Below are 26,140 nucleotides of genomic sequence, written 5' to 3'. Positions count from 1 at the left end.
TTAATCACGTTGTTGACTATTTTGGCGTCCCTAGCCTTCTTCTTGTTGGCTATGATGTCGAGAAGTAATACAAGGTATTGTTGTCTAATCTTCAATCTACTTCATCACAGAGTACGTGGTGAGAGGTTTGTGGTCAAGTTTGTTTCACGATAAGAGCATGGAGTATACTCTTTTCAAAACCTGAATTCGTTGTTCATATCCTGCAGGTATTTGTGATTATAACCTGTACCTTACCAAGCCTATTTACTTCATTTTCTGTCTCAGACCTTGTTATGAATCTGAACCTATTCACTTGTGCATGTGATTGTTTTCAGGTCTCTATATGCGCAAAACTTGGTGAAGAAGAAATCAGAAAACCACCAAGCAGCTCAAGAACGTCCACAATGACAAGGCGAAGAAGCTGAGCCTCTAAAGGTAAACTCATGAAGAACAAATATATTTATTTTTTTCACCAAAAAAAAAAAAATATATTTAATTTTTTTTTTCTTTTCTGATGCTTAAACAATGACCAACCAAATCTACTGATGATCCGTACTTGACTCTGAGGCATCTAACTAACATAACTAAGCGGTTTGGATCTCCGAAGTAGGATTCAGGTTGAGATAAAGTCAATTGCTTTTATTTTTGTCAATAAGTCACATAAGTAAGGTACAATAAGTAAATTGGTAGAGCGCTTAATGTATGGCATTTTCTTGTTTCTGTTTTCTACTTTTTGTGCAAACAAGAAGGATCTATTGTTACTATAGACGAGCTGTGTTTACGGTAGATCGGTTACAACGGTTGTGTAAAATTATATTGGGAGTTTGATTATTAAAGTTATGTCGGTAGTCGATTTCTAACAAAAATTGTGATACACTGGCTGATCCATCGAATCTCCTACTCTCAACTTTCTGTTGACTAATTCAAATAAATATAGAATTTCCCTAGATTTTTCACTATAGAGTTGATTGATTCAAACTGAGCCAAGCCAAAATGTTACATAAGCAGAAAAAACGGCACGAGTGGTGTTTAGTCAACGGAGATGAGAAGCCTAAGACGGCAAGATGTTTTTATCTGAAGACCTTTTTTCAACACGCGACTTGTATTAATATCAGGAACAAAAGATGTTTTAAAGAAATATCTTGAGTTTTTGTCTTATGAAGGATTGATTTATCATGGAAGCAAGTGCAAACATAGAAGTAGAGACGAGAGGGAAGAGATCAATTGGATGGCGATGGCCTTTGGTAGCTTTGGTTGTCGTGTTCTTGGCAGTAGCTGTGAATTCCAAAATAGGATTCTTTCTTAGTGATCCCTATTCTTTAGGCTTTCGACATCAGGTTATGACTACTTTCTTTTGGCTTCTACTTCCCATAAGTTTTGCCATGATCCGTCTCATTATCGTAGGGTTGACTTGTTCTCTCTTAGAAGCATTTTCTCATAGGTTTCTCGAACATTTATTCGATTTTTACAGGGTTTTTGCCAAACTAACTCACAACTTGATTTTAACCCCAAATCTATACCCAAACTTGAATCAAATGTAAAACTAACTAAAAGCCTGTGAAATTATAACCCAGACCCTTGTGACCAAACAAAAAAACATAAGGTATTTTTACGAATATAGCCATAGTAAGTCGTCTGAGTCGTCTGAGATGTTGGAAGTCGTCTGGACAACTTCAAAGTAAGTCTTCTGTTATAGCTGATCTTAAAAATAATTTATAAAATTTTTAAAAAATATTTTGATAAGCGAAAAATTAAAATCATGTAATTATAAACAATTTTAAGTGATATAAATTAAAATATAACAAAATTGAATTGTTTTCAACATAGATGAGTGTAAGTAGTGAATCATGGTATTCTTTGGTCCAGGGTTTGGGAACATATGTTATAGTATTGTATGTATTCTTAGGGTTAGATTTTGGAAAGCTTGAATATTTTTTTGAAAAATTAATATTTTACCTATACGTGTTTATTTTTGTGTATAGTAAACACTTTTGAAGTTTAATTTAATTTTTTTTTTTGATAAAAAAGGTGTTTTCACCTCTTTGCCGGGAACCCAAGCAATGTAAATAGTCTCTCCCAGCGCGAATCGAAACCGGGTGGCGGAAGTTACAGCCGCAACCCCTTTACCACCAGAGCTGACTCGTTCTGGTAATTTAATTTAATTTTATGAAGTGTTTAGTTAGTTAATTAAATTTAGGGGTTATGTTTAGGATCTAGACGACTTACATTTCAGTCGTATGGTGAAGAAATTAAAACAGACGACTTACATGTAAGTCGTCCAAATATTCCCACCTAAAATTAAAAAAAAATATTTTCCCGCTTAAATAATTTAAACCAGACGACTTACTTGTAAGTCATTTGGAAAGTCTTCTATTTTAGTTTCCCGCTAAAAATATTTTAATTTCCCGCTAAAAATATTAAACTCTTCTGGACTAGTAAGTCGTCTGAATCAAAAATATTCAACCTAATTGGATTTTTTGTCTCCCTATAAAAAGAAAAAATTACACATTCTCTCTCCTCCTCTCCAATGGCTGCAACAAAAATGTAATGTTCATCATTCTAAAACTCTTCAACCTCTCTCTACTCTCTTTGACTTGAAAACACCAAACTTTATATGAATTTTTCAGTTTTGTCTCATGTATTTCTTACTAATCTATCTCTTTTGCAGGTTTTTAATCAGATGGTACTCATCTTCCACTAATTTAAAGGTAGATCTATTAATTTTAGATATATATTTTTGTGTGTTCTATAAAGGTAGATTTATTTAATCTTCCACTCATTTTCTCTATTTTTAAGTCATTTCAACGTTTTTGGATATGCAGGTTTTTCAGATCTGGATTTGAAGTCCAGATGACTTTCATGAAGTCCAGACGACTTCAAGTAAGTCTTCCAGACGACTTCCTGGACTTCTTGAAAGTCATCTGGACTTCATGGAAGTCTTCTGACGAAGTCTCTCTTTCATAATAGATCTGAGCGTTTTGATAAGTTTGTATGTTTGATTTTTCTTCATTTGATAACTTCTTGTTGTATAAAGTTCTTACTTTTTTTCCAAACTAAAACTCTCCAAACCCACTCTAATCTCTTTGACTTGAAAACACCAAATTTTATATGAATTTTTCAGTTTTGTCTCATGTATTTCTTACTAATCTATCGTTTTTGCAGGTTTTTAATCAAATGGTACTCATCTTCTACTCATTTAAAGGTAGATCTATTAATTTTAGATATGTATTTTTGTGTGTTCTATAAAGGTAGATTTATCTAATCTTTCACTCATTTTTTCTGTTTTTAAGTCATTTAAATGTTTTTGGATATGCAGGTTTTTCAGATCTGGATTTGATATGCAGGTTTTTTAGATCTGGAAGACTTCTGGGACGACTTACCTGTTACTCGTCTAAAATATAATGCGCTAGACGACTTCGAGGAAGTCTTCCAGACTACTTCCATTTCAGTCGTCTGGACTTCCTGAAAGTCGTCTGGACTTCCTGGAAGTCGTCTGGCCTTCCTAGAAGTCGTTTGGACTTCCTAGAAGTCGTCTGGACTTCCTGGAAGTCTTCTGACAAAGTCTTTTTCCATATCAAGTGGAGTCCAAGCTTGTCTTTGTAGAGGAATGATCTATAATAGTTTTGGTTGTGGTCTGTTTTGTGAATTGCATGTCTACTTTTTAGTTGTGAATTGTTTTGTAAAATCAGTAATAATGTTTTCCAAGATGTAATACATGTGCTAACAATGTGTTTACACATTTACAAATCAATGAAATAAAGATTTCTGTAGCATTTTTCTTATTTTTGGATCTCTCATATGCAATAATAAACTCCAATGGCCTTTTTCTCATCTTAATAAACAAGAATGTTGGTAGCTTCATATTGATACAACATTTTAAGAAGCATTTTAACCATTCTTCCAACTCGTAACAATAATCATCATTAGTGTCTATAACAATAATACTTAAGAGATGGAAACAAACAATAGTAACTAGTAAAAATATCATTTTCGAAAAAAAAATAAAAAAAAATTGATGGTATTTTCGTTAATTATATGAACTTGTGGGGTGAATAGGGCATAACTAATTTCCAAAAAAAAGGGAAGTTAGTTTTGTGTTTGACTTTGAGTTGTAGGTCAATTTTGCAAAAATCCCATTTTTACAACTGAATTTAACGATAACATTTGTTGAGTAATCGTAAAAATTTTATTTGTTAACTGTTAAATAACATTTGACTGATGTAACAGAAAGTAACATTTGATCATTCATGAATAAATTCTTGATTATTTGTTCGTGATGTTTTATGGATAGATACTTCATGGTGTGATAATTGTTGTATCTTTCGATAATCATTGTTATTTAACTGGGCTATGTTTCTTTTGTTACTAAAGGGGTCACATAAAAACGAGAAACTCAAGGTACCACCAGAAGAGATTAGGAAATTAGGAAACAGTTCTCCATCATCTTATAGCGTCAAGTTCGAGTCGTTCAAAACCATGATGGATCTAGTCAAGGATGGATACTATGAGTCCCATCCTTTCACCGTTGGTGAATTTAATTGGTAAGTTCACTATTCATCAAGTTCAATTATTTTGGTAGCTTATATGTGTTTTTAATTATGACCTATTTTGGCTTTAACAAATGTTAAAAGGACGTTCCTAATCTACCCAAAAGGTGGGGATAAAGACTACACATATACCTCATATGTTTCTCTTTATGCAAGAATCGATGACTCCAACATCATCGATTCACAAGTCGTGTATGCAGAGATAAAAATTTTCGTCTACAATTATATACACAAGGCGTATTATTACTACCAAGGTAGGTGTGAAATCTTAGATGATCCATTTATACATATAACCTTGTTATTTGTATTAGTGTCACTAGAGTTTAAACTTGCATGGTGAATGTTGTTGACAAAACAAATAAAAATAGAAATCTACTAAAAATATTGGTATTTATTTATAATACTTACCACTTCTCTAATGATGTGATATTTATGAGTAAAAATGTTGAAAATTCATCTTCCTATAACACTAGATTAACTAGATTTAGAAAATTAACAATAACTAAAAAAATTTCGAGTAACAAATAAATGGATTTTATAATTCAAGTCAATAACAACAGATTTTATTACCATCATTTTAAGAATCAATGAGCCAATTACTATGACATTTCCAAATTTTAAGAATACTTAAGAACTCATCTACCCATAAACCCTCACTTTTATATAATGATTAACTAGAAAAATGCCCGTGCTGCAATGCAATATTATATTTGAATTTTCTGAAAATTTAGTTTCAACAAAAATTGTCACAAAAATGATATATATAAATTTGTAAAATGATACTATTTCTAATTTTACTTTTTAACCCATAATGATGCATATGTCTTTTTAGTTATAAACTTCACATAAACATTCAAATACAACCATATCAACCTAACTCTAACATACTCAACATAGGAGAAATGAAGATCATGTTCAATAATACACTTAAACTATCTTCAACCCACTTCTGTAATAGAGGTATATAGAATAGAAAATATATATGAAATTTGTGCTCTATTGTGTTCCTCTATAATAGAGGAACCCATTGGAGCAAAACTTCTATCTCTAGTTTTTTCTATATTTTTAGATCTCTATTATAGAATTTGGTTGGAGCCTTAGCTACCATATCACGAAAACCACTCTGGTCAAACATTCTTGGTTGTAGTTTTCCCTATCCAATAACCAACAAAGCAACTACATCTTCCTTACTAGGAGTTCTGTTGCATGCTAGTGAATGTTGATTATAGCTGGACGTACATGTCTTTTATGATTCATAGGCATAGTCTATTGTGCAGTGATTACATTTGGTTCTTAACCTCCAAATGACCATCAATATTATATTTGAATTTCCTAGGCATAGTCTATTGTGCAATATTATATTTGAATTTCTTGAAAATTTAGTTTCAACAAAAACTGTCACAAAAATTATATATATAAATTTGTAAAATGATACTACTTCTAATTTTACTTTTTAACTCATAATGATGCATATGTCTTTCTAGTTATAAACTTCACATAAACATTCAAATACAACCATATCAACCTAACTCTAACATACTCAACATAGGAGAAATGAAGATCATGTTCAATAATGCACTTAGACTATCTTCAACCCACTTCTGTAATAGAGGTCTATAGAATAGAAAATATATATGAAATCTGTGCTTTATTGTGTTCCTCTATAATAGAGGAACCCATTGGAGCAAAAATTCTATCTCTAGTTTTTTCTACATTTTTAGATATCTATTATAGAATTTGGTTGGAGCCTAAGCTACCATATCACGAAAACCACTCTGGTCAAAGATTCTTGGTTGTAGTTTTCCCTATCCAATAACCAACAAAGCAACTACATCTTCCTTACTAGGAGTTCTTTTGCAAGCTAGTGAATGTTGATTATAGCTGGGCGTACATGTCTTTTGTGATTCATAGGCATAGTCTATTGTGCAGTGATTACATTTGGTTCTTAACCTCCAAATAACCATCAACATCTTGATGATCAATCCGAAATTATCCCAAACTATTGATGTTATCAATATTATATTTGAATTTCCTAGGCATAGTCTATTGTGCAATATTATATTTGAATTTCCTGAAAATTTAGTTTCAACAAAAACTGTCACAAAAATGATATATATAAATTTGTAAAATGATACTACTTCTAATTTTACTTTTTAACTCATAATGATGCATATGTCTTTCTAGTTATAAACTTCACATAAACATTCAAATACAACCATATCAACCTAACTCTAACATACTCAACATAGGAGAAATGAAGATCATGTTCAATAATGCACTTAGACTATCTTCAACCCACTTCTGTAATAGAGGTCTATAGAATAGAAAATATATATGAAATTTGTGCTCTATTGTGTTCCTCTATAATAGAGGAACCCATTGGAGCAAAAATTCTATCTCTAGTTTTTTCTATATTTTTTAGATCTCTATTATAGAATTTAGTTGGAGCCTTAGCTACCATATCACGAAAACCACTCTGGTCAAAGATTCTTGGTTGTAGTTTTCCCTATCCAATAACCATTAAAGCAACTACATCTTCCTTACTAGGAGTTCTGTTGCATGCTAGTGAATGTTGATTATAGCTGGACGTACATGTCTTTTGTGATTCATAGGCATAGTCTATTGTGCAGTGATTACATTTGGTTCTTAACCTCCAAATAACCATCAACACCTTGATGATCATTGTGAAATTATCCCAAACTATTGATGTTATCAATATTATATTTGAATTTCCTAGGCATAGTCTATTGTGCAATATTATATTTGAATTTCCTGAAAATTTAGTTTCAACAAAAACTGTCACAAAAATGATATATATAAATTTGTAAAATGATACTACTTCTAATTTTACTTTTTAACTCATAATGATGCATATGTCTTTCTAGTTATAAACTTCACATAAACATTCAAATACAACCATATCAACCTAACTCTAACATACTCAACATAGGAGAAATGAAGATCATGTTTAATAATGCACTTAGACTATCTTCAACCCACTTCTGTAATAGAGGTCTGTTAGGATATTTCAGCTCACGATCGCGATTCACACACCTTCGATCTTCTCTCACTCAAGAACTCACAAGAACGTAAAAGAGACGACACACACAAGTAACGAGTTCAGGCCCTCTGAAGAGTAACAACCCTACGTCTCGAGCTGATCAGAACAGCTAATCCACTAACTCCTTTCACTCGTACAATCACTCGAAGAATCCCTCTCTTGCTCACTCTGAATGTAGCTCACAAGAGAGAGGGGATTAACCACATAAGCCCTTTATATATGAGGGACTAATTACACATATTAAGTTGACTAAACACGTCATAAACCATGAGCCTTAACCGCCTTTACTGAACCGGACTTCTTCCTCTTCAAACCAGCAACTCTTCCTCGGTTTAAGTCTAACCAGATTGATTCTCATCACCAAAGCTCTACAAAACCCCACCTTGATGACATCAAACTGAACAGACTCCTTAATATGGCAAACTTATGATCTCCCTGTCGCCATAGCTAGCACCTTAGTGCTTTGCTACTCCAATGCACCTCAGTGCCTTCTTAAACTTCTCAACAGGTAGAACCTTTGTCAACATATCAGCAGGGTTCTTCTCTGTTGCTATCTTCAGCACCCTCACATCACCTTGTGCTATAATATCTCTAATGAAATGCATCTTCCGGCTAATGTGTTTCGTCCTTTCATGATGAACGTTGTTCTTTGCGAGACAGAGTGCACTTTGTGAGTCACACCACACTTCAACATTCTTCTGCTCGTAACCAAACTCTTCAATCAAACCCTTTAACCAAATGCCTTCCTTTACAGCTTCTACTAGAGCCATGTATTCCGCTTCAGTCGTGGACAACGCTACCACATCCTGCAACCCAGACTTCCAGCTAATAGCGCTACCCCCTGCTGTAAATACATACCCTGTGATCGATCTTCTTCTGTCAAGATCAGATGAGAAATCTGAATCACAAAAACCTTCAACTTTGAACTCTCCTTGCTTCTTGAACACAAGCTTCAAGTCTTCTGTCTTTTTCAAGTATCTGAGCACCCATTTAACCGCTAACCAATGCTCAGAACTGGGATTACTCATGAAACGACTGATCAGACCTACAGCGTAGGCTAAGTCACATCTCGTTCCTAACATTGCATACATCATACTTCCTATTGCATTTGCGTATGGCACATCTTCTCCAACCGGCTCTTGCCCATCTCCATCCTTGATTCCAGATAGCTTGAACTGAACTCCAATAGGGGTAGATACAGTCTTAGCTTCGTTCATGTTAAACGCTTGAAGAACTTTCTTGATATAACCTGACTGAGACAATGTAAGTACCCCACCTTCACGATCTCTTATTATATCCATGCCGAGAATTCTTCTAGCTGAACCCAGATCTTTCATTTCGAATCTGCTTCCCAACAGTTTCTTAACTGTCTTTATCTCCTCCATATCTTTAGAGGCCAGCAACATATCATCAACGTACAGAAGCAAGTACACCTTGTATCCTGCCTTTGACTTCTTGATATATACACAATGATCATACTCACTTCTTCTGAATCCTTGATCAACCACAAATTGATCAAAACACTTGTTCCACTGCCTCGGTGCTTGCTTAAGCCCGTATAGTGCTCTGTCAAGCTTGCACACATAAGCTTCCTTTCCTTTTTCAATGTATCCTTCTGGTTGATCCATGAATATCTCTTCTTCAATAACTCCGTGCAGAAATGCAGTTTTAACATCTAACTGCTCCAACTCAAGATCTTCATGTACTGTTATCGCAAGCAGCAGCCTAATTGAGACATGCTTAACGACCGGAGAGAACACGTCTTGGTAATCGATGCCCTCTCTCTGAGAGTAGCCTCTGGCTACTAGCCTTGACTTGTGTCGTGGCTTCTCTACTCCAGGGATTCCAGGTTTCAACCGATATACCCATTTACAACCTATAACCTTCCTGTCTTTAGGTCTTTTCACCAACCTCCATGTTTTGTTTGTTTTCAGTGAAGCCATCTCTTCATCCATTCCTCCGTTCCAGAGTTCACTGTCTCTGCACCTCATTGCCTCTTGATAATCTCTCGGCTCATCTTGACTAACTTCAATGGCCGCAACAAGAGCAAATGCTGCCAAGTCATAGTCACCATATTTTGCCGGAGGTATTATTTCTCTTCTAGGCCTATCTCTGGCTATGTTATAGCCCTCATGCGCGTCTGTAGTTGTGCTGCCACTATTACCTTCTTCATCTTCAGAGTCACTGCCATCAACTTGAGCCTCTGAAGTTACGGCTTCCCTTGCATCTTTTTCTACACCTTTGTCAGCCTCAGTATCCAGAGATACAGAGCTCTTAGTTTCTGTGCCTCTGGTTATCTCTTCTTTCCCGAGACTTTTTGCTTCATCCTTATAGACTCTGTCTTCAGTAAAGATCACATTTCTGCTTATCACGCACTTCTCTTCTTCTAGGAGCCACACCTTATATCCTTTTACTCCAACAGGATAGCTCAAGAATACTCCTTTTACTGATCTTGGCTTCAGCTTTCCTTGATCTCTATGCACATAGACTATTGAACCGAAACTCTTCATATGTTTATAACCCGGCTTCTTTCCTAGCCACAGTTCTTCTGGAATATTATCGTCAATGGCTGAGGAAGGACTTCTGTTTATCTGATAGGCGGCTATAGCTACAGCTTCAGCCCAAAATCTTTCTTCAAGCCCTGACTCATCCAGCAGACATCTCACCTTCTCCATTAACGTTCGATTCATACGCTCTGCGACGCCATTTTGCTGAGGAGTGTAGGCACACGTCCTGTGCCTTTCGATTCCATGTTTCCTACAGAACCCATCAAACTCAGCATTGCAGAACTCAAGTCCATTATCAGTCCTCAAGCACTTCACTTTCTTGCTGATTTGGTTCTCAACAAGTTTCTTCTATTCGCAGAATTTCTCAAAAGCTTCATTTTTTGCTGATAAGAAGAACACCCATACCTTCCGTGTAAAGTCATCTATGATGGATAGAAAATATTTCTTTTGCGAAATGCTGGGAGTAACATTCTGTGATCCCCACAGATCGGCATGGACATACTTGAGAGCCTCTCCTGAATTGTGTTTTCCTATGTTGAAACTGAGCCGTTTATGCTTCCCCATTACACAATTCTCGCAAAAGCTTAGATCACTGATCCTTCTTTTGTCGAGTATTCCCTTTTTCACTAGAATCTGCAGGTTCTTCATACTCATGTGTCCTAGGCGTCTGTGCCACAACACGGTTTCATCGCTCGAACTCTTTTTCAGAACGTTGTTGCTTTCACCTGCAATCACAGTCTCTCCATCTAACAAATACAAGGTTCCAGACAGGGTTCCCTGTAATGCTAACTTTCCGTCTTTATAGAACCTAGTTTTTCCTTTACCGCCAGCATGATCAAAGCCTAGTCTATCCAGGGTTCCAGTCGAGAGTAGATTCCGTTTGAGTTTAGGAACGTACCTGACATTGTTTAAGACTTTTATTGTCCCCCCAAACGCTTTGATCTTGATTGATCCAACTCCTTGGACATCCACAGTAAAGTCATCTCCAAGCTTTACTTGTCCTGAGCTTACTTCTTCAAACGTATCAAACCAGTCACGTCTTGACGTCATGTGGTAAGAGCAACCTGAGTCAATAACCCATCTTTCTTGATGCCATGAGTCAGAGGCCATTAGTGCATCAATTACTACAGCTGCTTCCGCATTGTCTTCACCTTCTTGCCTCTTCTTACGTGCGTAGCAATCCGCTTTCTTGTGACCTTCCTTCTTACAGTACCAGCAGGTGATTCTTGATCCAGAACCGGATCTTGATCTACCTTTCCACTTTCTGTTTCCAGATTCTCTTTTCTCAGGTCTTCCCCTTGCTACTAGAGCATCTCCACTCTTAGCTGCCACATTGAGATCTTGTTTTTCCCCCAGCTCTAACTCTTTTGACTTTGCCGCATTAGTGACGCTTTCAATCGTCAATGAATCTCTTCCGTACTTCAACGTCTCCTTAAGAGAGTTATACTGTGCTGGCAGCGAGTTTAGTAACAAGATTGCTTGAACTTCCTCCGTGACTACCACGCTCAAGCTACTCAATCCAGAAACAAGCTTCAAGAAATCATCAATGTTCTGGTCTATTGACTTCGATTCCACCATTCTAAACGTATAGAACTTATGTTGCAAGTGGATTCGATTTGAAAGAGTCTTTTGATTGTATAACCTTTCGAGAGCAATCCAAATCGCAGCCGCAGTTTCACAATCATCGAGCTTCCGTAGAACATGATCTCCGAGATTCAGGATCAACATGTTCATCGCCTTCTCAGCTCGTTCAAGTCGTTTGACTTCATCTTCCTTCAACCTTTCTTGATAGACATCTGGATCTTCTTCTTTCTTAATCGGTTTGGGATCTGGGATCGATTCTTCCAGTGAATCTTTCAATCCCAAGATCGATAGGTGAGCTAACATCCGTTTCTTCCACATCGAGAAATCACCTTGTCCGTCAAAGATCGCAACCTTGACTTTCGCCATTGAATCGCCCATCGAGCTTCAACCTGGCTCTGATACCACTTTGTTAGGATCTTTCAGCTCACGATCGCGATTCACACACCTTCGATCTTCTCTCACTCAAGAACTCACAAGAACGTAAAAGAGACGACACACACAAGTAACGAGTTCAGGCCCTCCGAAGAGTAACAACCCTACGTCTCGAGCTGATCGGAACAGCTAATCCACTAACTCCTTTCACTCGTACAATCACTCGAAGAATCCCTCTCTTGCTCACTCTGAATGTAGCTCACAAGAGAGAGGGGATTAACCACATAAGCCCTTTATATATGAGGGACTAATTACACATATTAAGTTGACTAAACACGTCATAAACCATGAGCCTTAACCGCTTTTACTGAACCGGACTTCTTCCTCTTCAAACCAGCAACTCTTCCTCGGTTTAAGTCTAACCAGATTGATTCTCATCACCAAAGCTCTACAAGGTCTATAGAATAGAAAATATATATGAAATTTGTGCTATATTGTGTTCCTCTATAATAGAAGAACCCATTGGAGCAAAAATTATATCTCTAGTTTTTTCTATATTTTTAGATCTCTATTATAGAATTTGGTTGGAGCCTTAGCTACCATATCACGAAAACCACTCTGGTCAAAGATTCTTGGTTGTAGTTTTCCCTATCCAATAACCAACAAAGCAACTACATCTTCCTTACTAGGAGTTCTGTTGCATGCTAGTGAATGTTGATTATAACTGGGCGTACATGTCTTTTGTGATTCATAGGCATAGTCTATTGTGCAGTGATTACATTTGGTTCTTAACCTCCAAATAACCATCAACACCTTGATGATCATTGCGAAATTATCCCAAACTATTGATGTTATCAATATTATATTTGAATTTCCTAGGCATAGTCTATTGTGCAATATTATATTTGAATTTCCTGAAAATTTAGTTTCAACAAAAACTGTCACAAAAATTATATATATAAATTTGTAAAATGATACTACTTCTAATTTTACTTTTTAACTCATAATGATCCGTATGTCTTTCTAGTTATAAACTTCACATAAACATTCAAATACAACCATATCAACCTAACTCTAACATACTCAACATAGGAGAAATGAAGATCATGTTTAATAATCCACTTAGACTATCTTCAACCCACTTCTATAATAGAGGTCTATAGAATAGAAAATATATATGAAATTTGTGCTCTATTGAGTTCCTCTATAATAGAAGAACTCATTGGAGCAAAAATTATATCTCTAGTTTTTTCTATATTTTTAGATCTCTATTATAGAATTTGGTTGGAGCCTTAGCTACCATATCACGAAAACCACTCTGGTCAAAGATTCTTGGTTGTAGTTTTCCCTATCCAATAACCAACAAAGCAACTACATCTTCCTTACTAGGAGTTCTGTTGCATGCTAGTGAATGTTGATTATAACTGGGCGTACATGTCTTTTGTGATTCATAGGCATAGTCTATTGTGCAGTGATTACATTTGGTTCTTAACCTCCAAATAACCATCAACACCTTGATGATCATTGCGAAATTATCCCAAACTATTGATGTTATCAATATTATATTTGAATTTCCTAGGCATAGTCTATTGTGCAATATTATATTTGAATTTCCTGAAAATTTAGTTTCAACAAAAACTGTCACAAAAATGATATATATAAATTTGTAAAATGATACTACTTCTAATTTTACTTTTTAACTCATAATGATGCATATGTCTTTCTAGTTATAAACTTCACATAAATATTCAAATACAACCATATCAACCTAACTCTAACATACTCAACATAGGAGAAATGAAGATCATGTTCAATAATGCACTTAGACTATCTTCAACCCACTTCTGTAATAGAGGCCTATAGAATAGAAAATATATTATAGAGGAATCCATTGGAGCAAAAGTTCTATCTCTAGTTTTTTTTATATTTTTAGATCTCTATTATAGAATTTGGTTGGAGCCTTAGCTACCATATCACGAAAACCACTATGGTTAAAGATTCTTGGTTGTAGTTTTCCCTATCCAATAACCAACAAAGCAACTACATCTTCCTTACTAGGAGTTCTGTTGCATGCTAGTGAATGTTGATTATAGCTGGGTGTACATGTCTTTTGTGATTCATAGGCATAGTTTATTGTGCAGTGATTACATTTGGTTCTTAACCTCCAAATAACCATCAAAACCTTGATGATCATTGCGAAATTATCCCAAATTATTGATGTTATCTTCCTTGTTCCTTGCCTTGAATCATCCATTGAAGAAAGATATTAAGGGGAGAGAGAGAGAGAGAGAGAGAGAGAGAGAGAGAGAGAGAGAGAGAGAGAGAGAGAGAGAGAGAGAGAGAGAGAGAGAGAGAGAGAGAGAGAGAGAGAGAGAGAGAGAGAGAGAGAGAGAGAGAGAGAGAGAGAGAGAGAGAGAGACTATTCTGCTTCTTATGTAAAAGGGTTTTTGTGTGATTTCTAGTGAAAAGTTTTTGGTTTTTAATGCTTTACTGGTCAGGTTTTGTTGGATATATTTTGATATGTACATGCTATATAAATACTCACATGTTGTATATATATAGGTTAAGTCATGATTACATGCATGTATTCATTACGAAACTTTTGCTTCATACATAAAAGAAAGAAGAAGTAGAGTCATCACAATCATTTTGTTTGGAGCTGAGCCTCATGTTTGAGCATTTTTTCCATTCCTGCAAATTTCTAATTCTTTGTGTATTTTGTGTGCAAATCGTTCAAAAAAACAACACAAACATTATACATGCTATAACACAAAAAACATGAAAAAGTTATAAAACAACGTAGGTTTGGTTTTATGCAGGTGTCTTGCTAACCCACTTTGTCAAAAACCATCATCCTCATCCGCTCCACTATATCCAATTCATTACTTCTGGTTTTGATAATGTTCAATTTTGGTGGCTCGCATTCGCCCCTTTGTGGACTTAATGGACCGAGCCCCACAGTTTTTAATTCAAATTATTATTACTAATAAAATGATTGGAGCATGTGAAAGCACCCGTGCCATGTATGAGGTTTGATTCCAAGAGATACATTTTCTAACAGATTTAGGATACAAAGCTTATTAGACGTTTTAGATTATTTCCAGAGTCATTCGTTGTGATATGTGGATAAAGTAAGTCCATCGAAGATGTTGTACATGTAGAACCGTCTGTCGATTCGAGCATTACGAGGAGAGCTGCATCGTGGAAGCGTTGTTCATCAATATCACATGTATTGCAAGTATTTGATAATAATTTGGGTTTCCTCGGAATAATATTAGTGATTATATGATGATATATTTGAGATTTGATCAGTGTTAAAAGAAATGATTGGAACCCAGGGTATAAAGAAAAATATAATTTTTGAGAAAGAAAATATGATGTAGTAACAGAAAAGGGAAAATGATTAAGCTTGGGCCCATTTCTAAAACCTTCTGATCCATAATGATCCATAGGGCCTCACATGTAATCTCTCGACCCACTAATTGGTACCGGAATCTGTCGACGTCTAAGGTGCACTTTCTAGCGCATAGCTTTGTCGTGTGTCCACTGTACATGGTTCGCAGGAGTTTCTTCCATGGCGAAAATAGCAGAAGGGTCAAGATACCAGCTTCTCCTCTCATGTCCTTCTGGCCTCTCTCTATCTCAGGTTAATCGAATACTCTCTCAGAGTGTTATTTTGTTTAATAGTTTTCATTATCAAACTGACTTAGTTGTTTAAATGCTAAAGGTGTCGGTGGATTTCTCGAAATCTCATGATCGGATTCAACATCCCGATCACGATCTTGAAGATTCTATTGCACAGGTGCGAACCAGAAACTCTGATCGGATCTCATTTTGTAATTGGCAAAGATTACACTTCTTGTTTAATTATGTGAAACCATAAACTCTGGTCGGATCTCATGTCCATGAGTGTGTTTGATGTGATGAGTTGTTCAAGTGGTGCGTGTCCTTTGCAATTTTAGGCTTGGGAGCAGAGAACACAGGGCAATTCGTCGTTGTTCAATGGACAAAAATTCAGAGTAAGCATATGTTGAGAATGATCAAGATTCGTTCTTTGAATTGTATTTAGGCTTTCACATAGAATTTTTTTTTTTTTTTTTAATTTGTTCACTAAGCTTACTTACCCCTAGTTAAAATTTTCAGTTTGGATCAATATGTTTAGATGGTGATGCTGGTACCAACGAACTGCCACACGTCTACCTTCGCCTTGGCCTGACAGATTACAGGTTACTCTTTATCTCTCTCTCTTTTTTTTTTTTTTTAAAATTACAGGATCAACCTTCATTGGTTTCTTGGACATGGTTTTCAAGGACTTTTGTAGGAACGAATTTGAGCTCTCAGTGGGAGAAGTTCCTAGTTACATCACAAGGTACACAACAGATACCTCTAATCTCCGAGAAATATTTGCTATCATTGTCTAGTTTATCGCCCAGTTTTGTTCTCTCTCTCTTACAGATGACTGTGTAAGATGTCGACATACATCAAGTCCATTGGGTAATGCTGCGGTTATAGAGACGTCTGACCATAAGATTATTGTGTTACGCCGGAGTGATAATGTCGGGGAATTTCCAGGTCACTACGTATTTCCTGGTGGCCATCCAGAGGTATATGCAACTACATAACGCATCATATTGTCTCAGTTTCTAACTCTTTATGACTTCTAAACTTTGCAGCCGATGTCAGTAGGAATTGATTCTCATCAGCTTGAAAAAGATGGAGATGTTTTAAACAAGAAGGTGACTCGAGAAATGTTTGACAGCATTACTCGTGAAGTTGTGGAAGAAACTGGGATACCAGCATCATCTCTTGTAAGCTACAAGGGATAGTTTTTGTGTTGTCTTCTTAAAGGAATATTTGGTTGGAATGCTATCTGATCCATCTTTTGTACAATTTGCAGAGCACTCCTCTCTTTATTGGAATATCTCGGAGGGAGTTGAATGTGAGGCCAGCTATGTTTTTCTTCATCAAGTGTAATCACCATTCAGATGACATTCCGGGACTATATTCTAGTGCTGAAGATGGGTTTGAGTCAACACAGCTCCACACTGTCTCTTTGGTTAGTTGAAGTTCTCTAATCCATTAAAAAACATACATTCTGGGAACAAAAAAAGACTATCGTTTTTACTTTCTACAAGTGCTTTGATCCCATCAGCAATAATTTTAGTTCCTCTTTGTACTGATCAATCAGGAGGAGCTGAAGACAATGACATCAAGAATGCCAGGTTGCCACCATGGTGGCTTTGCGCTCTATGAACTGATGCTTCAACGTCTGAAGAGCACTAATGAAACGCCTTTAACATCGACCTAAGAGGAACGAACTTAAACTCACGATTTTGTATGTTGGATAAGTGAACTCAGTAAGTAGCTCATTAGCTAGTTGACAATGTACCTAATGGTATTAAGCGTCGGGATGTTGTTATGTCATTACTTAACTTTCTAGCAAATTTGTACTATTTTGTTTACATGATGATTCGTAAGCTTATTATATATCTGAGCATGGACACCACTTGTATTGAAGGTAAGATGGGTCCTCTGTTCATATAACTAACCAAACGAGATTCTTTCATTTCATTTTAATTAGACACATTGACGATAAGGGTTCCATAAAAGCTACAACAAGGATAACAAAATCGTTCAAAATCTCGCACAAAACCACATGGATCCATGCTTCTAACCAGCTTTGGAAGAAGCTCCTTGGCTTTGTTGGAAGTTCTTCCTAAAAAATGCAGATAAACTAGCCGTTGCAGCACGACCGGTCTCTACACACAGGAAGTAATCGTCCACTGAAACAAAACAAAAACAGGAGCGAGATGTTATTAGATTATGGAGTGGCTGATAAACAAACTCCTTAAAACAGCACATGACAAACAAAATGTATGATACAAACACAATAGACCCTCCAGAAGGTAGCAGAGTGTATTCTATTCAATTCAAGAGAAGTAAGAAGTTTATAGCAAATACCTGACATTACTCCATGCGTAACTGATGTAATAATACCATGCTCTACTGGCTCGCCTTCCACTTCCGGAAGAACAGAGAGAGTTGTATTTGGAAAGACTAAATAAGCAAAAGCCGTCATTTTCTGTTCATTGTAGTTCAAGTAAAAGTTTAGCCAATACACATATAAGTAATGGGGAAACAAGGTTTGTTTAATTAACCTTTTCTTCAAGCTTGTTTGGATCGAGTACAACATATCCACTATCAGCCAGGCAACAACATATAGCAACTGAAAAATAAAATAAAATGTTGATGAAGCAATTCGAAGAAAAAGCACACACAAAGTGAATTAGGGAAGAGGATAAAGTGTCAAAAGATGTACCAGCGAGATGCTTCATAGGTATTCCAGCATCTACAAGAGCTGCACATGCTGCGTTTATGGCACACGGTAGAAGCTAAAACAAAACTGGATTAAGGAAACCAAAGCTGTCTTTAAAATCAATGCAACAAATATTTCACCATCCCTCAAAACAGATGAAATTCTTATAGCGGATTAAATGTGGATGACAAGACATCGTGACATGGTTGTCGAGCATTATAAAAAAAAGGATACAGAACCATCATCATGTACAACCTACACAAGAAAGCAAATAACTGAAAACATCAGAGACAACTCAAACTGATATTCTTACAAGACAAGGACAGTTATTACAAAGGAAAGAGGCATTGAAACATGTTACTAGCCTGAATGATCACGGAGGTGGTGGTATTTGGATTCACGGTCAAGACACAAATACTGTGTATCGTCTTTTTCAGTATTATCTCAAACTCCTTTTCGGCTTTTCCTACAATGACACAGAGTTAATAATCAGACAGAAACATAACAAAAGTGAAAGCAAGACAGATACTTTACTATACCAATCTGCCCGGATTTAGGCTTCCAAATGACTTCAAAGCAAGCCTTCTCAGGGTTCTCGTTCTTCCTCGTTCCAGGTTTAGGTCCATAAACTGCAGCTAGAACTTTTGTATCCCCTAATGAGAAGCAATACCCATTAGAAAGTTCCATCAATTAATCCCATTCTGAAAGAAAGCTAGAGACAAAAAAAAAAGAGTTACCTTGGGACCAGCTAGCAGAGCCATGAGGACGATGAAGGATGTTACGTGAACAAGCAAGGGGTCTCAGCTGATTCGGCGTTCTGCCATCTTCTCTATCAATCTCCATTGCTTCAATTGTTTACGACGACACAAAAGCAGTCAAATTTCTGAATTCTTATACTGAAAAAAAAAACACAAAATCATGTTATGTACATTCGGTGTAGGCTTCTTGTTTACAGAAACAAAGACTCGTTGTTTCAGATCGACAGTACTTGTTGTGTCGCAGACAGAGACAATATTGAAACAAAAACTATGTGTCTCCCCGACTCTAACGAAAGTTCACAGCATCAAAAGAAAAGAAACATAGATAGAAGAAGAGACTCTGAGACTTGAAACTTGCTACCTCAACTTAGACCGGAGCTGCAAGCTGGGAGAAGAAGTAAAGACCAGAAACCAGAGGAGAGAATGAAGAAGAAGAACGTTTCTGCAGAAATATTAGGGCTTCTTCTTTGGTTCGGTTTCAATTAATCAATCAATTTAAAATGTTACAACGTGTACCGTTAACCGACCGGTCCGGTTATTAACAACACCGGTTTAATCAGTAACCATAATAAATACTTGATCCGGTGTTTGTTTGTGAACAGAATCAATTTTTTCCCGTCTGACGGAAAAGCCCTACGATTTCTCCTTAATTTTGATCTGAGGAGGAGGAAGATGGATGAAGAGTTGTTGGAATTGCAGAGACAGTTCGAGTTCGCTCAGCAGGTGAAGTCAAGCGTCAGATTATCCGATCGAAACGTCGTCGAATTGGTTCAGAAGCTTCAGGAGCTTCGCGTCATCGACTTCGATCTCCTCCACACTGTCACCGGAAAAGAATACATCACTCAGGTACTCTTTTATTGATCTCCTTTGCTTGTTGCATGATGAAGTTGACAAACTGCTTGATCTTGATCGAGCACGTTCTATGCAGGAGCAATTGAAGAATGAAATCGCCACCGAGATCAGTAAACTGGGCCGTGTCTCGGTTATCGATCTGGCGGATACGATCGGGGTTGATTTGTATCATGTGGAGAAGCAAGCACAGGATGTGGTCTTGAGTGATCCAGGGCTAATGCTTGTCCAGGGAGAGATCATATCACAAACCTATTGGGACTCAATCGCAGAAGAGATCAACGAGAGGCTCCAAGAATGCAGCCAAATCTCTGTGGCTGAACTTGCTGGTCAGTTACAGGTTGGCTCTGAGTTGGTGCAATCCGTTTTAGAGCCTCGCCTTGGAACTTTGGTAATGCCAAATCTTTTCCTCTCTCTCTTCCACATTGTGTTTTTGTGAATGAAAGTTTTTTTTTTTACATTTTTCCAATCCGTTTTAGGTGAAAGCAAGGCTAGAAGGTGGACAGTTATATACGCCTGCTTATGTAGCACGTGTTACCGCTATGGTTCGAGGTGCTTCCAGGGGTATCTTTGTTCCTTCCAATTTGTCTGCTTTGTGGGCGCCGTTACAACAGTTGGTGCAACAAATGAATGGATCTAGTGGAGTCGCTGTTGAGAATGCGTTTTTCCAGTCTATATTTAACCGTCTGTTGAAGGAAGAGGAGATGCTTGGATCACTACGTGCTGGCACCCATTGGACTCCTTCTGTATGTCCTAAAGTTCTAATCTTTCTTGGTCTCTGGCATCTTATGTATTACTAATTGCGACAGTCTTCATGATGTCATGAGAGGACTCTTCTTGTTCATTCATTAGATTATTAACTTTGCAGTTTAATTTTTGGGACAGGTTTTTGCTGTTGCTCAAAAGGAATGCGTAGACTCTTTCTTCTCACAGGTTTTTTTTTTTGTCGCTCTCTCTGAAATGGCCTCATGTATGAATCCGTTTATTAAGTAATTGGGTTGAGAAAAGGTTTAAACTTGAACTTCACCAGACTGCACTTTTAGCATGTTCTGTTAATTATTATTCCTTGTAGAAAAGTGAAGCAACGGTTTGGTGGTTTATTTTCTTCCGTTTTCCTGCAGAATTCTTATATTCCCTATGAGACCATGCAGAAGCTTGGGATTTCTCAAGCCGTGCAGTTCTTACAGGTATAACGATCATGTTAGTTTAACATAAATTTTTCTCTAGTTTGGGAGTATCATGTTGCCTCTTTAATTTTCATCTCATTATGTTTTTTGTTGTGTGACATGTTTAGTCTAGATATCCAGATGGGAAACCTTTATCTGCAGTATTTATTCATTCTTCGATGATTGAGATGCTGGATTCTACAACCGAGGATGCTATTGAACAAAACAGCTGGTGAGGCTTATTGCCCGTACTTTTTTCCCCTCTGTCTACGGTGTTTGTGTGCTTTTATGTGTTATACTGTCTCTACACGTTGTTACTGAAACCTTGTTACTCGATTCAGGATCGATTCCCTCTCTGTATTGCCTGCGTCATTCACATCACAGGATGCAAACAAGATTCTGCTTCTTTGTCCCTCCGTCCAATCAGCTCTCAAGGTGGTATTTTGGTCAAATTTGATAACTAGTCAGTGCTCTTTTGCGATTGATTGCTGATTTATTTTCTATTCAGGCTGAGAAAGCACTTATCCTGGCTGAATCCTATGTCATAAGCAGTGGGTTCATAAAGGTAATCATATGAAATGAAGGGTATTTTTAGTAGTTTCCTTTGTGTTTTCCAATTGGCTTTCTCTATCTGAACTACGACTTAGCTTGACCTACTAATTTAATATTCAGGGCATATATGATCAAATTGAGAAAGATGCAGAAGCTTTTAGCATCCAAGCTTCTACTGCTAGTCTGATAGATCATCCAAGCAAATCTTCAGAGTCGCAAGAAAGCATACCTGCTAATACAGATAAAGGATCAAAGAAGAAGAGAGGCAAGTCTGCCAGCATGAAGACAGCAACCGTAGAAACTGTTCCAGATGATGAAGAAGAAGCCCGTCCTAAATCTAAGAGAAACCAGAAGAAAGGCAGGGATTCATCCTCGTCACAGAAGTTGGATGCGAAAGCAGGAGGCAAGAAAGAGTCCGTTAAGGCGCAAGAAGGTAATAACTTTATCCCCCCGGACGGATGGGTGATGAAAAAGATCGTCGACTCTGTGCCTGAGTTTGAAGATGAAGGTACATCTGAGAAAGTCATTCTTTTGCATTCATACAAAATTACGTACCTATTGTCCGTGTGACAGTAGCTATGTTGTGTACTGCAGGTATGGAGAACCCAGATTCAATTCTCAAGCATCTAGCTGACCTTATGAGACCGATGCTCATTAACTCATTAAAGGAGAGAAGAAAGAAAATCTTCACAGAAAATGCAGATAGAATGAAACGCTTGAAGGATGATCTTCAGAAAAAGCTTGATGAGGTTGGACCCAAGTGCTTCAACTATAGTTTTATATTTTTGGACAATCAATGTATATCCTGTGTTACTCGCTTTAATGGCTTTCCTTTTGGCAGTCGTTTCTAAATATGCAGCTGTACGAAAAAGCGCTAGAGCTATTTGAAGATGACCAATCGACTTCAGTAAGTACTTTCTGTCCATTTTGAAAGGCCGCACTTGCTAACTAAAGAATATAATGTATCAATTTCTTTTCTTCTGGTCCTAGGCTGTTTTACATAGGCATCTGCTGAGAACAACAGCAGCTACAATTGCTGATACACTACTTCATGACTTGGTAAGTCAAAAATAAAGTGAGCTTCCTAGGCCATTTTCTTAAAGATTTAGCTAGTTAAGATGTGATTATCAAAACAGGACATCCTCAACAACTTGAAGAATGGTATTGAGGTTGGAGATTCCAAAGCTCAAGATTCAGTTTTGCTGGAGTCTTCTGAAAGAATGGCCCTTGTATGTGCACTTGATCAATAATTTATCTTAATACTTTGTTTTTGCACTTTATATTCTAAAGTAATGCTAGCTGATTCTTTTCCTTTGTGACAGGCTAAAAATCTCAACGGTTCACTCTCGAGAAAGGCCCTTGCATTAGTTGAGGCCTTGGAAGGGAAGGTTAGATCTTTTATAATGCAATTGCGAAAATAACTGCCCTTTATTTTAAAAAGTAGTAGACTGTTCTCTTTTTCTCTACTCCTGTCCTGTGGTTGACAAACTTGATACAGAGTTATTCTGTTGGAATTCTGATGGGAGTCAGTAAGTGAGACAAAGGATATGGATGTGAAAATATAGCTACTAGTTCATATGGAATCTTTAATTCTATTATTTAGGCTCGACTAGTTCTATAAATTTCTATTTCAGCTGTTTTCCTTTACATATATAGTCACTCTGCTTTTTGACCCAAAAAAAAAATATATATATATAGTCACTCTGTTTAAGGCATTATTTTCGCACCTTTGGTTTCGCTTTGATTTTCCTCGTGAATACAAACTAAGCTCCATTGATTTTGGATTCTTTGTCTCAGCGTGTAGACGCATTCATGACCACCTTCAGAGACCTGGCAGAGGAAAGGTATATTGAATCTTGTTTATCAAGATATCTCTGATGCAAATCCGTTTAGATTCCATTGGACTTCGATTGAATGTTAACTTCATTTGTGCAGTGGATTGGCCTTGAAAAAGCTTGACAAGAAACTGGAAAGAACTCTCCTACATGCATATCGCAAGGTGTGTACGACACCCTATCGTTGTTTCAGTCTACATATTAATATGATCTAGTCACTTGTTTTCTTCTCTTGGCCATGTTTTTTGTACTTTCAGGATTTGATATCTCAAGTTTCTACCGAATCAGACCCTGTTGCACTTCTCGCCAAAGTTGTCTCTCTCCTCTATATTAAGGTATAATAAATCCATGTTTTTTGTAACTTCTCTACTTAGAATTCAATGGTTGGAAATTTGTTTTACAGGCGCACAATAAAGCTTTACAAGCCCCAGGTAGAGCTATTGCTGCAGCTATTTCACACTTGAAGGTAGACATTCATGAGTTGACAATCTAATATAACTCCACTCTCCCGGGAACATCTAGTTTGAGTGCAAGCAGTTACAATACGCTGACCTTACGTCTATATCAACCTTGTAGGATAAACTTGATGAATCTGCGTACAAAACTTTGACCGATTACCAAAAAGCAACTGTAACGCTTCTTGCTCTGATGTCGGCTTCAACCGGAGAGGTTTACATCTTTCTCCTTGTGGACAACATATACATATATTCATTCAAGTGAATGATCTCTTAAAGCTGTTCCCTTCACATGTACAGGAACATGATTGCTCAGCAGACAGAATCCTCAGCAAAAGGGAGCTCCTCGAGAGTCAAATGCCTGTCCTTAGATCCCTTGTCCTGGGAGACTCACAACCACAACAATCTTAGTCTCAACGAAGTTAGATCTCACAGGCTCCTCATATGTTCTGCTGATATACTATACCAAAACGTAGACAGTACAAGTCTTGTTTAATCCAGTTATGACCTGTGTTAGATGATTTTCGTTGTTACCGGTTGGGAGATTTTATATTTCAAGACACTTTTTTATTAAGATTTACAGATATTATACATCCAGATCCATATTATAAGGAAAGAGAAGAACAGGAAAAAAGCAAGAAAATAACACACATCCACACCCATTATTTCACATCATCATACTTATTTATCTTGTTTTATCTCTGATTTTCCATCTTATTTAGCCGGAGATGTCAATAGACTTGACCTCAGGCTTCCTCTCAGGCATCTTAGGCACCGTGACCGACAACACACCGTTCTCCATACAAGCTTTCACTTCATCTACCTTCGCGTTCTCCGGCAACTTAAACCTCCTCATGAACTTCCCACTTGACCTCTCCACACGGTGCCACTTGTCACTCTTCTCTTCATTCTCGCTGCTTCTCTCTCCACTTATCTGAAGTATGTTGCCATCTTCAACCTCCACCTTCACTTCTTCCTTCTTCAGCCCCGGCAAGTCCGCCTTGAACACGTGCGCCTCTGGTGTCTCCCTCCAGTCCACTTTCGCGTTTGTGAACGCTGCCACGTCCTTGGAGGTTGCGTTTGTCATCCCTGAAGGCGTTAAGAATCCTTCGAACGGGTCATACAGGTCTAGCGAGAATGGGTCGAACACGTTTGTTCTTCGGCCACCGAAAAAGCTTGGGATTAGAGACATCGTTTTACTGCCCAGAAAACTAAGATGCTCTTTCACAAGTTTGTTCTCTTCTACAATTTTGCTTTGCTTCTCTTTTGTTACTTTGATGGTTCTGAAGCCTGCGTGCCTTTGCGTATATATAGGGGGGGAGAGAGAGAGAGCTAAGAGATAAGAGAGACAGAACGTTCTGCAGGTTTCTTTAAAAATCACGATTCTTCTTTTCTTTATCACTGTCGGTTTTCAGCGTCGTTATCTGATTTCTCATGCGAGTTCAAGAAGTTTCAGTGCACTGCCTGCAATTTCATTTTTGGACTAGTCGACACCATGCCGTTTTAAGCTCTAAACCTCTCCTCATGGGCCCCATTATAGGGCCTTAAGACTGTAGACTGTATTATCCAATTGGTATAACCGAGTTTTTCGAACAAAAACTAAAATTAGTGTTCTAGAAAAATTACGCTTCAAAAGTATCACATATTGTAAACGCATCTATTCCCCTCATTGATAATAATTTCCTCCCCATTCATTCTTACGCTCTCTGGAAAAGACGATTTCCGGCGATATCTTTTTTACTTTCTAATAAATCTCTTCTCTCGATTTATTGAGTGGACATTATTCACCGGCATGTGGCTTCGGTCTTTCTTTTTTGGACAATTAATTTTATTTCCAAATCTTGAGCACTAAATCTAGTCTTTTTTCTAGACTTTCTATATTCCTCCATTCTTTCCCTTTCTCCTCACTTGACTCAATCACGTTTTTCCCTTTGTGATAATTTCACAAAAAAATGTGGTCGAATTTAACGTAATTAATGGATGTTTCACATCAATTGTGCTAGACTTGCTTCCTGAAAATCTTCCTCTCCGCCAGTGCTCTATTCTCTCCGACTGCAATCTCCTAACAAGAATGGTGGATTCTCTCAACAAAGCTTTATCAATATTGCTTACGTCTCCGAACATAAGACTCAGCTTTATTGTTCAGCGAGTGAGGCAAG

At 37.2% G+C, this 26,140-nt stretch overlaps 4 protein-coding genes across 6 annotated transcripts; 2 read left to right on the top strand and 2 right to left on the bottom strand.

The window, feature by feature from the left end:
- Nucleotides 1-15,485: 15,485 nt before the first annotated feature.
- On the top strand, nt 15,486-17,537 carry LOC106347530 (nudix hydrolase 9). Of its 2 annotated transcripts, XM_013787093.3 has the most exons (9): nt 15,486-15,696; nt 15,778-15,852; nt 16,013-16,069; nt 16,194-16,276; nt 16,361-16,419; nt 16,506-16,654; nt 16,724-16,858; nt 16,948-17,106; nt 17,239-17,537. In XM_013787093.3, exons 1-9 carry the CDS (start codon nt 15,625-15,627, stop codon nt 17,356-17,358), a joined length of 909 nt encoding a protein of 302 aa, XP_013642547.1. In that variant the 5' UTR covers nt 15,486-15,624; the 3' UTR covers nt 17,359-17,537. The 2 variants fall into 2 exon arrangements, with proteins under 2 accessions (XP_013642547.1, XP_048590734.1); XM_048734777.1 differs by having other exon boundaries at nt 16,194-16,419.
- A 54-nt stretch (nt 17,538-17,591) lies between these two features.
- LOC106347531 (exosome complex exonuclease RRP46 homolog) lies at nt 17,592-19,616 on the bottom strand. Of its 2 annotated transcripts, none has more exons than XM_013787094.3 (9): nt 19,486-19,616; nt 19,104-19,262; nt 18,906-19,019; nt 18,732-18,832; nt 18,601-18,621; nt 18,370-18,442; nt 18,209-18,276; nt 18,012-18,132; nt 17,592-17,833 (listed from the first exon to the last, which is right to left on the bottom strand). In XM_013787094.3, exons 2-9 carry the CDS (start codon nt 19,207-19,209, stop codon nt 17,721-17,723), a joined length of 717 nt encoding a protein of 238 aa, XP_013642548.1. In that variant the 5' UTR covers nt 19,210-19,262; nt 19,486-19,616; the 3' UTR covers nt 17,592-17,720. The 2 variants fall into 2 exon arrangements, with proteins under 2 accessions (XP_013642548.1, XP_013642550.1); XM_013787096.3 differs by having other exon boundaries at nt 19,104-19,211; nt 19,486-19,571.
- Nucleotides 19,617-19,712: 96 nt separating this feature from the next.
- Nucleotides 19,713-24,557, top strand: LOC106347532 (E3 UFM1-protein ligase 1 homolog). Its single transcript, XM_022687454.2, has 20 exons — nt 19,713-19,970; nt 20,053-20,364; nt 20,453-20,719; nt 20,859-20,906; nt 21,095-21,160; nt 21,268-21,371; nt 21,481-21,574; nt 21,648-21,704; nt 21,812-22,199; nt 22,286-22,440; nt 22,533-22,598; nt 22,682-22,750; nt 22,828-22,920; nt 23,014-23,079; nt 23,489-23,535; nt 23,627-23,690; nt 23,784-23,861; nt 23,930-23,992; nt 24,103-24,195; nt 24,282-24,557. Exons 1-20 carry the CDS (start codon nt 19,797-19,799, stop codon nt 24,390-24,392), a joined length of 2,415 nt encoding a protein of 804 aa, XP_022543175.2. The 5' UTR covers nt 19,713-19,796; the 3' UTR covers nt 24,393-24,557.
- LOC106347533 (17.4 kDa class I heat shock protein) lies at nt 24,532-25,444 on the bottom strand. Its single transcript, XM_013787099.3, has one exon. The coding sequence runs from the start codon at nt 25,171-25,173 to the stop codon at nt 24,700-24,702; it is 474 nt and encodes a 157-aa protein (XP_013642553.1). The 5' UTR covers nt 25,174-25,444; the 3' UTR covers nt 24,532-24,699.
- Nucleotides 25,445-26,140: the final 696 nt, after the last annotated feature.

The sequence above is a fragment of the Brassica napus genome, chromosome A6 (assembly GCF_020379485.1).
Source record: "Brassica napus cultivar Da-Ae chromosome A6, Da-Ae, whole genome shotgun sequence".
NCBI lineage: Eukaryota > Viridiplantae > Streptophyta > Magnoliopsida > Brassicales > Brassicaceae > Brassica > Brassica napus.
The sequence above is the reverse complement of the archived record's forward strand: the minus strand, read 5'-3'. Positions and strand labels throughout refer to the sequence as shown.

Coding starts and splice junctions, on each gene's coding strand:
- LOC106347530 (XM_048734777.1), top strand. CDS start 15,625: ATGGCGAAAATAGCAGAAGGGTCAAGATACCAGCTTCTCCTCTCATGT. Junction 15,853..16,012: donor TTGAAGATTCTATTGCACAG/GTGCGAACCAGA, acceptor TTGCAATTTTAG/GCTTGGGAGCAGAGAACACA. Junction 16,859..16,947: donor GGATACCAGCATCATCTCTT/GTAAGCTACAAG, acceptor TACAATTTGCAG/AGCACTCCTCTCTTTATTGG.
- LOC106347531 (XM_013787094.3), bottom strand. CDS start 19,209: ATGGAGATTGATAGAGAAGATGGCAGAACGCCGAATCAGCTGAGACCC. Junction 18,277..18,369: donor ACCTATGAAGCATCTCGCTG/GTACATCTTTTG, acceptor TTTATTTTTCAG/TTGCTATATGTTGTTGCCTG. Junction 17,834..18,011: donor TACGCATGGAGTAATGTCAG/GTATTTGCTATA, acceptor GTTTTGTTTCAG/TGGACGATTACTTCCTGTGT.
- LOC106347532 (XM_022687454.2), top strand. CDS start 19,797: ATGGATGAAGAGTTGTTGGAATTGCAGAGACAGTTCGAGTTCGCTCAG. Junction 21,161..21,267: donor AAGCCGTGCAGTTCTTACAG/GTATAACGATCA, acceptor TGACATGTTTAG/TCTAGATATCCAGATGGGAA. Junction 23,536..23,626: donor AGAGACCTGGCAGAGGAAAG/GTATATTGAATC, acceptor TCATTTGTGCAG/TGGATTGGCCTTGAAAAAGC.
- LOC106347533 (XM_013787099.3), bottom strand. CDS start 25,173: ATGTCTCTAATCCCAAGCTTTTTCGGTGGCCGAAGAACAAACGTGTTC.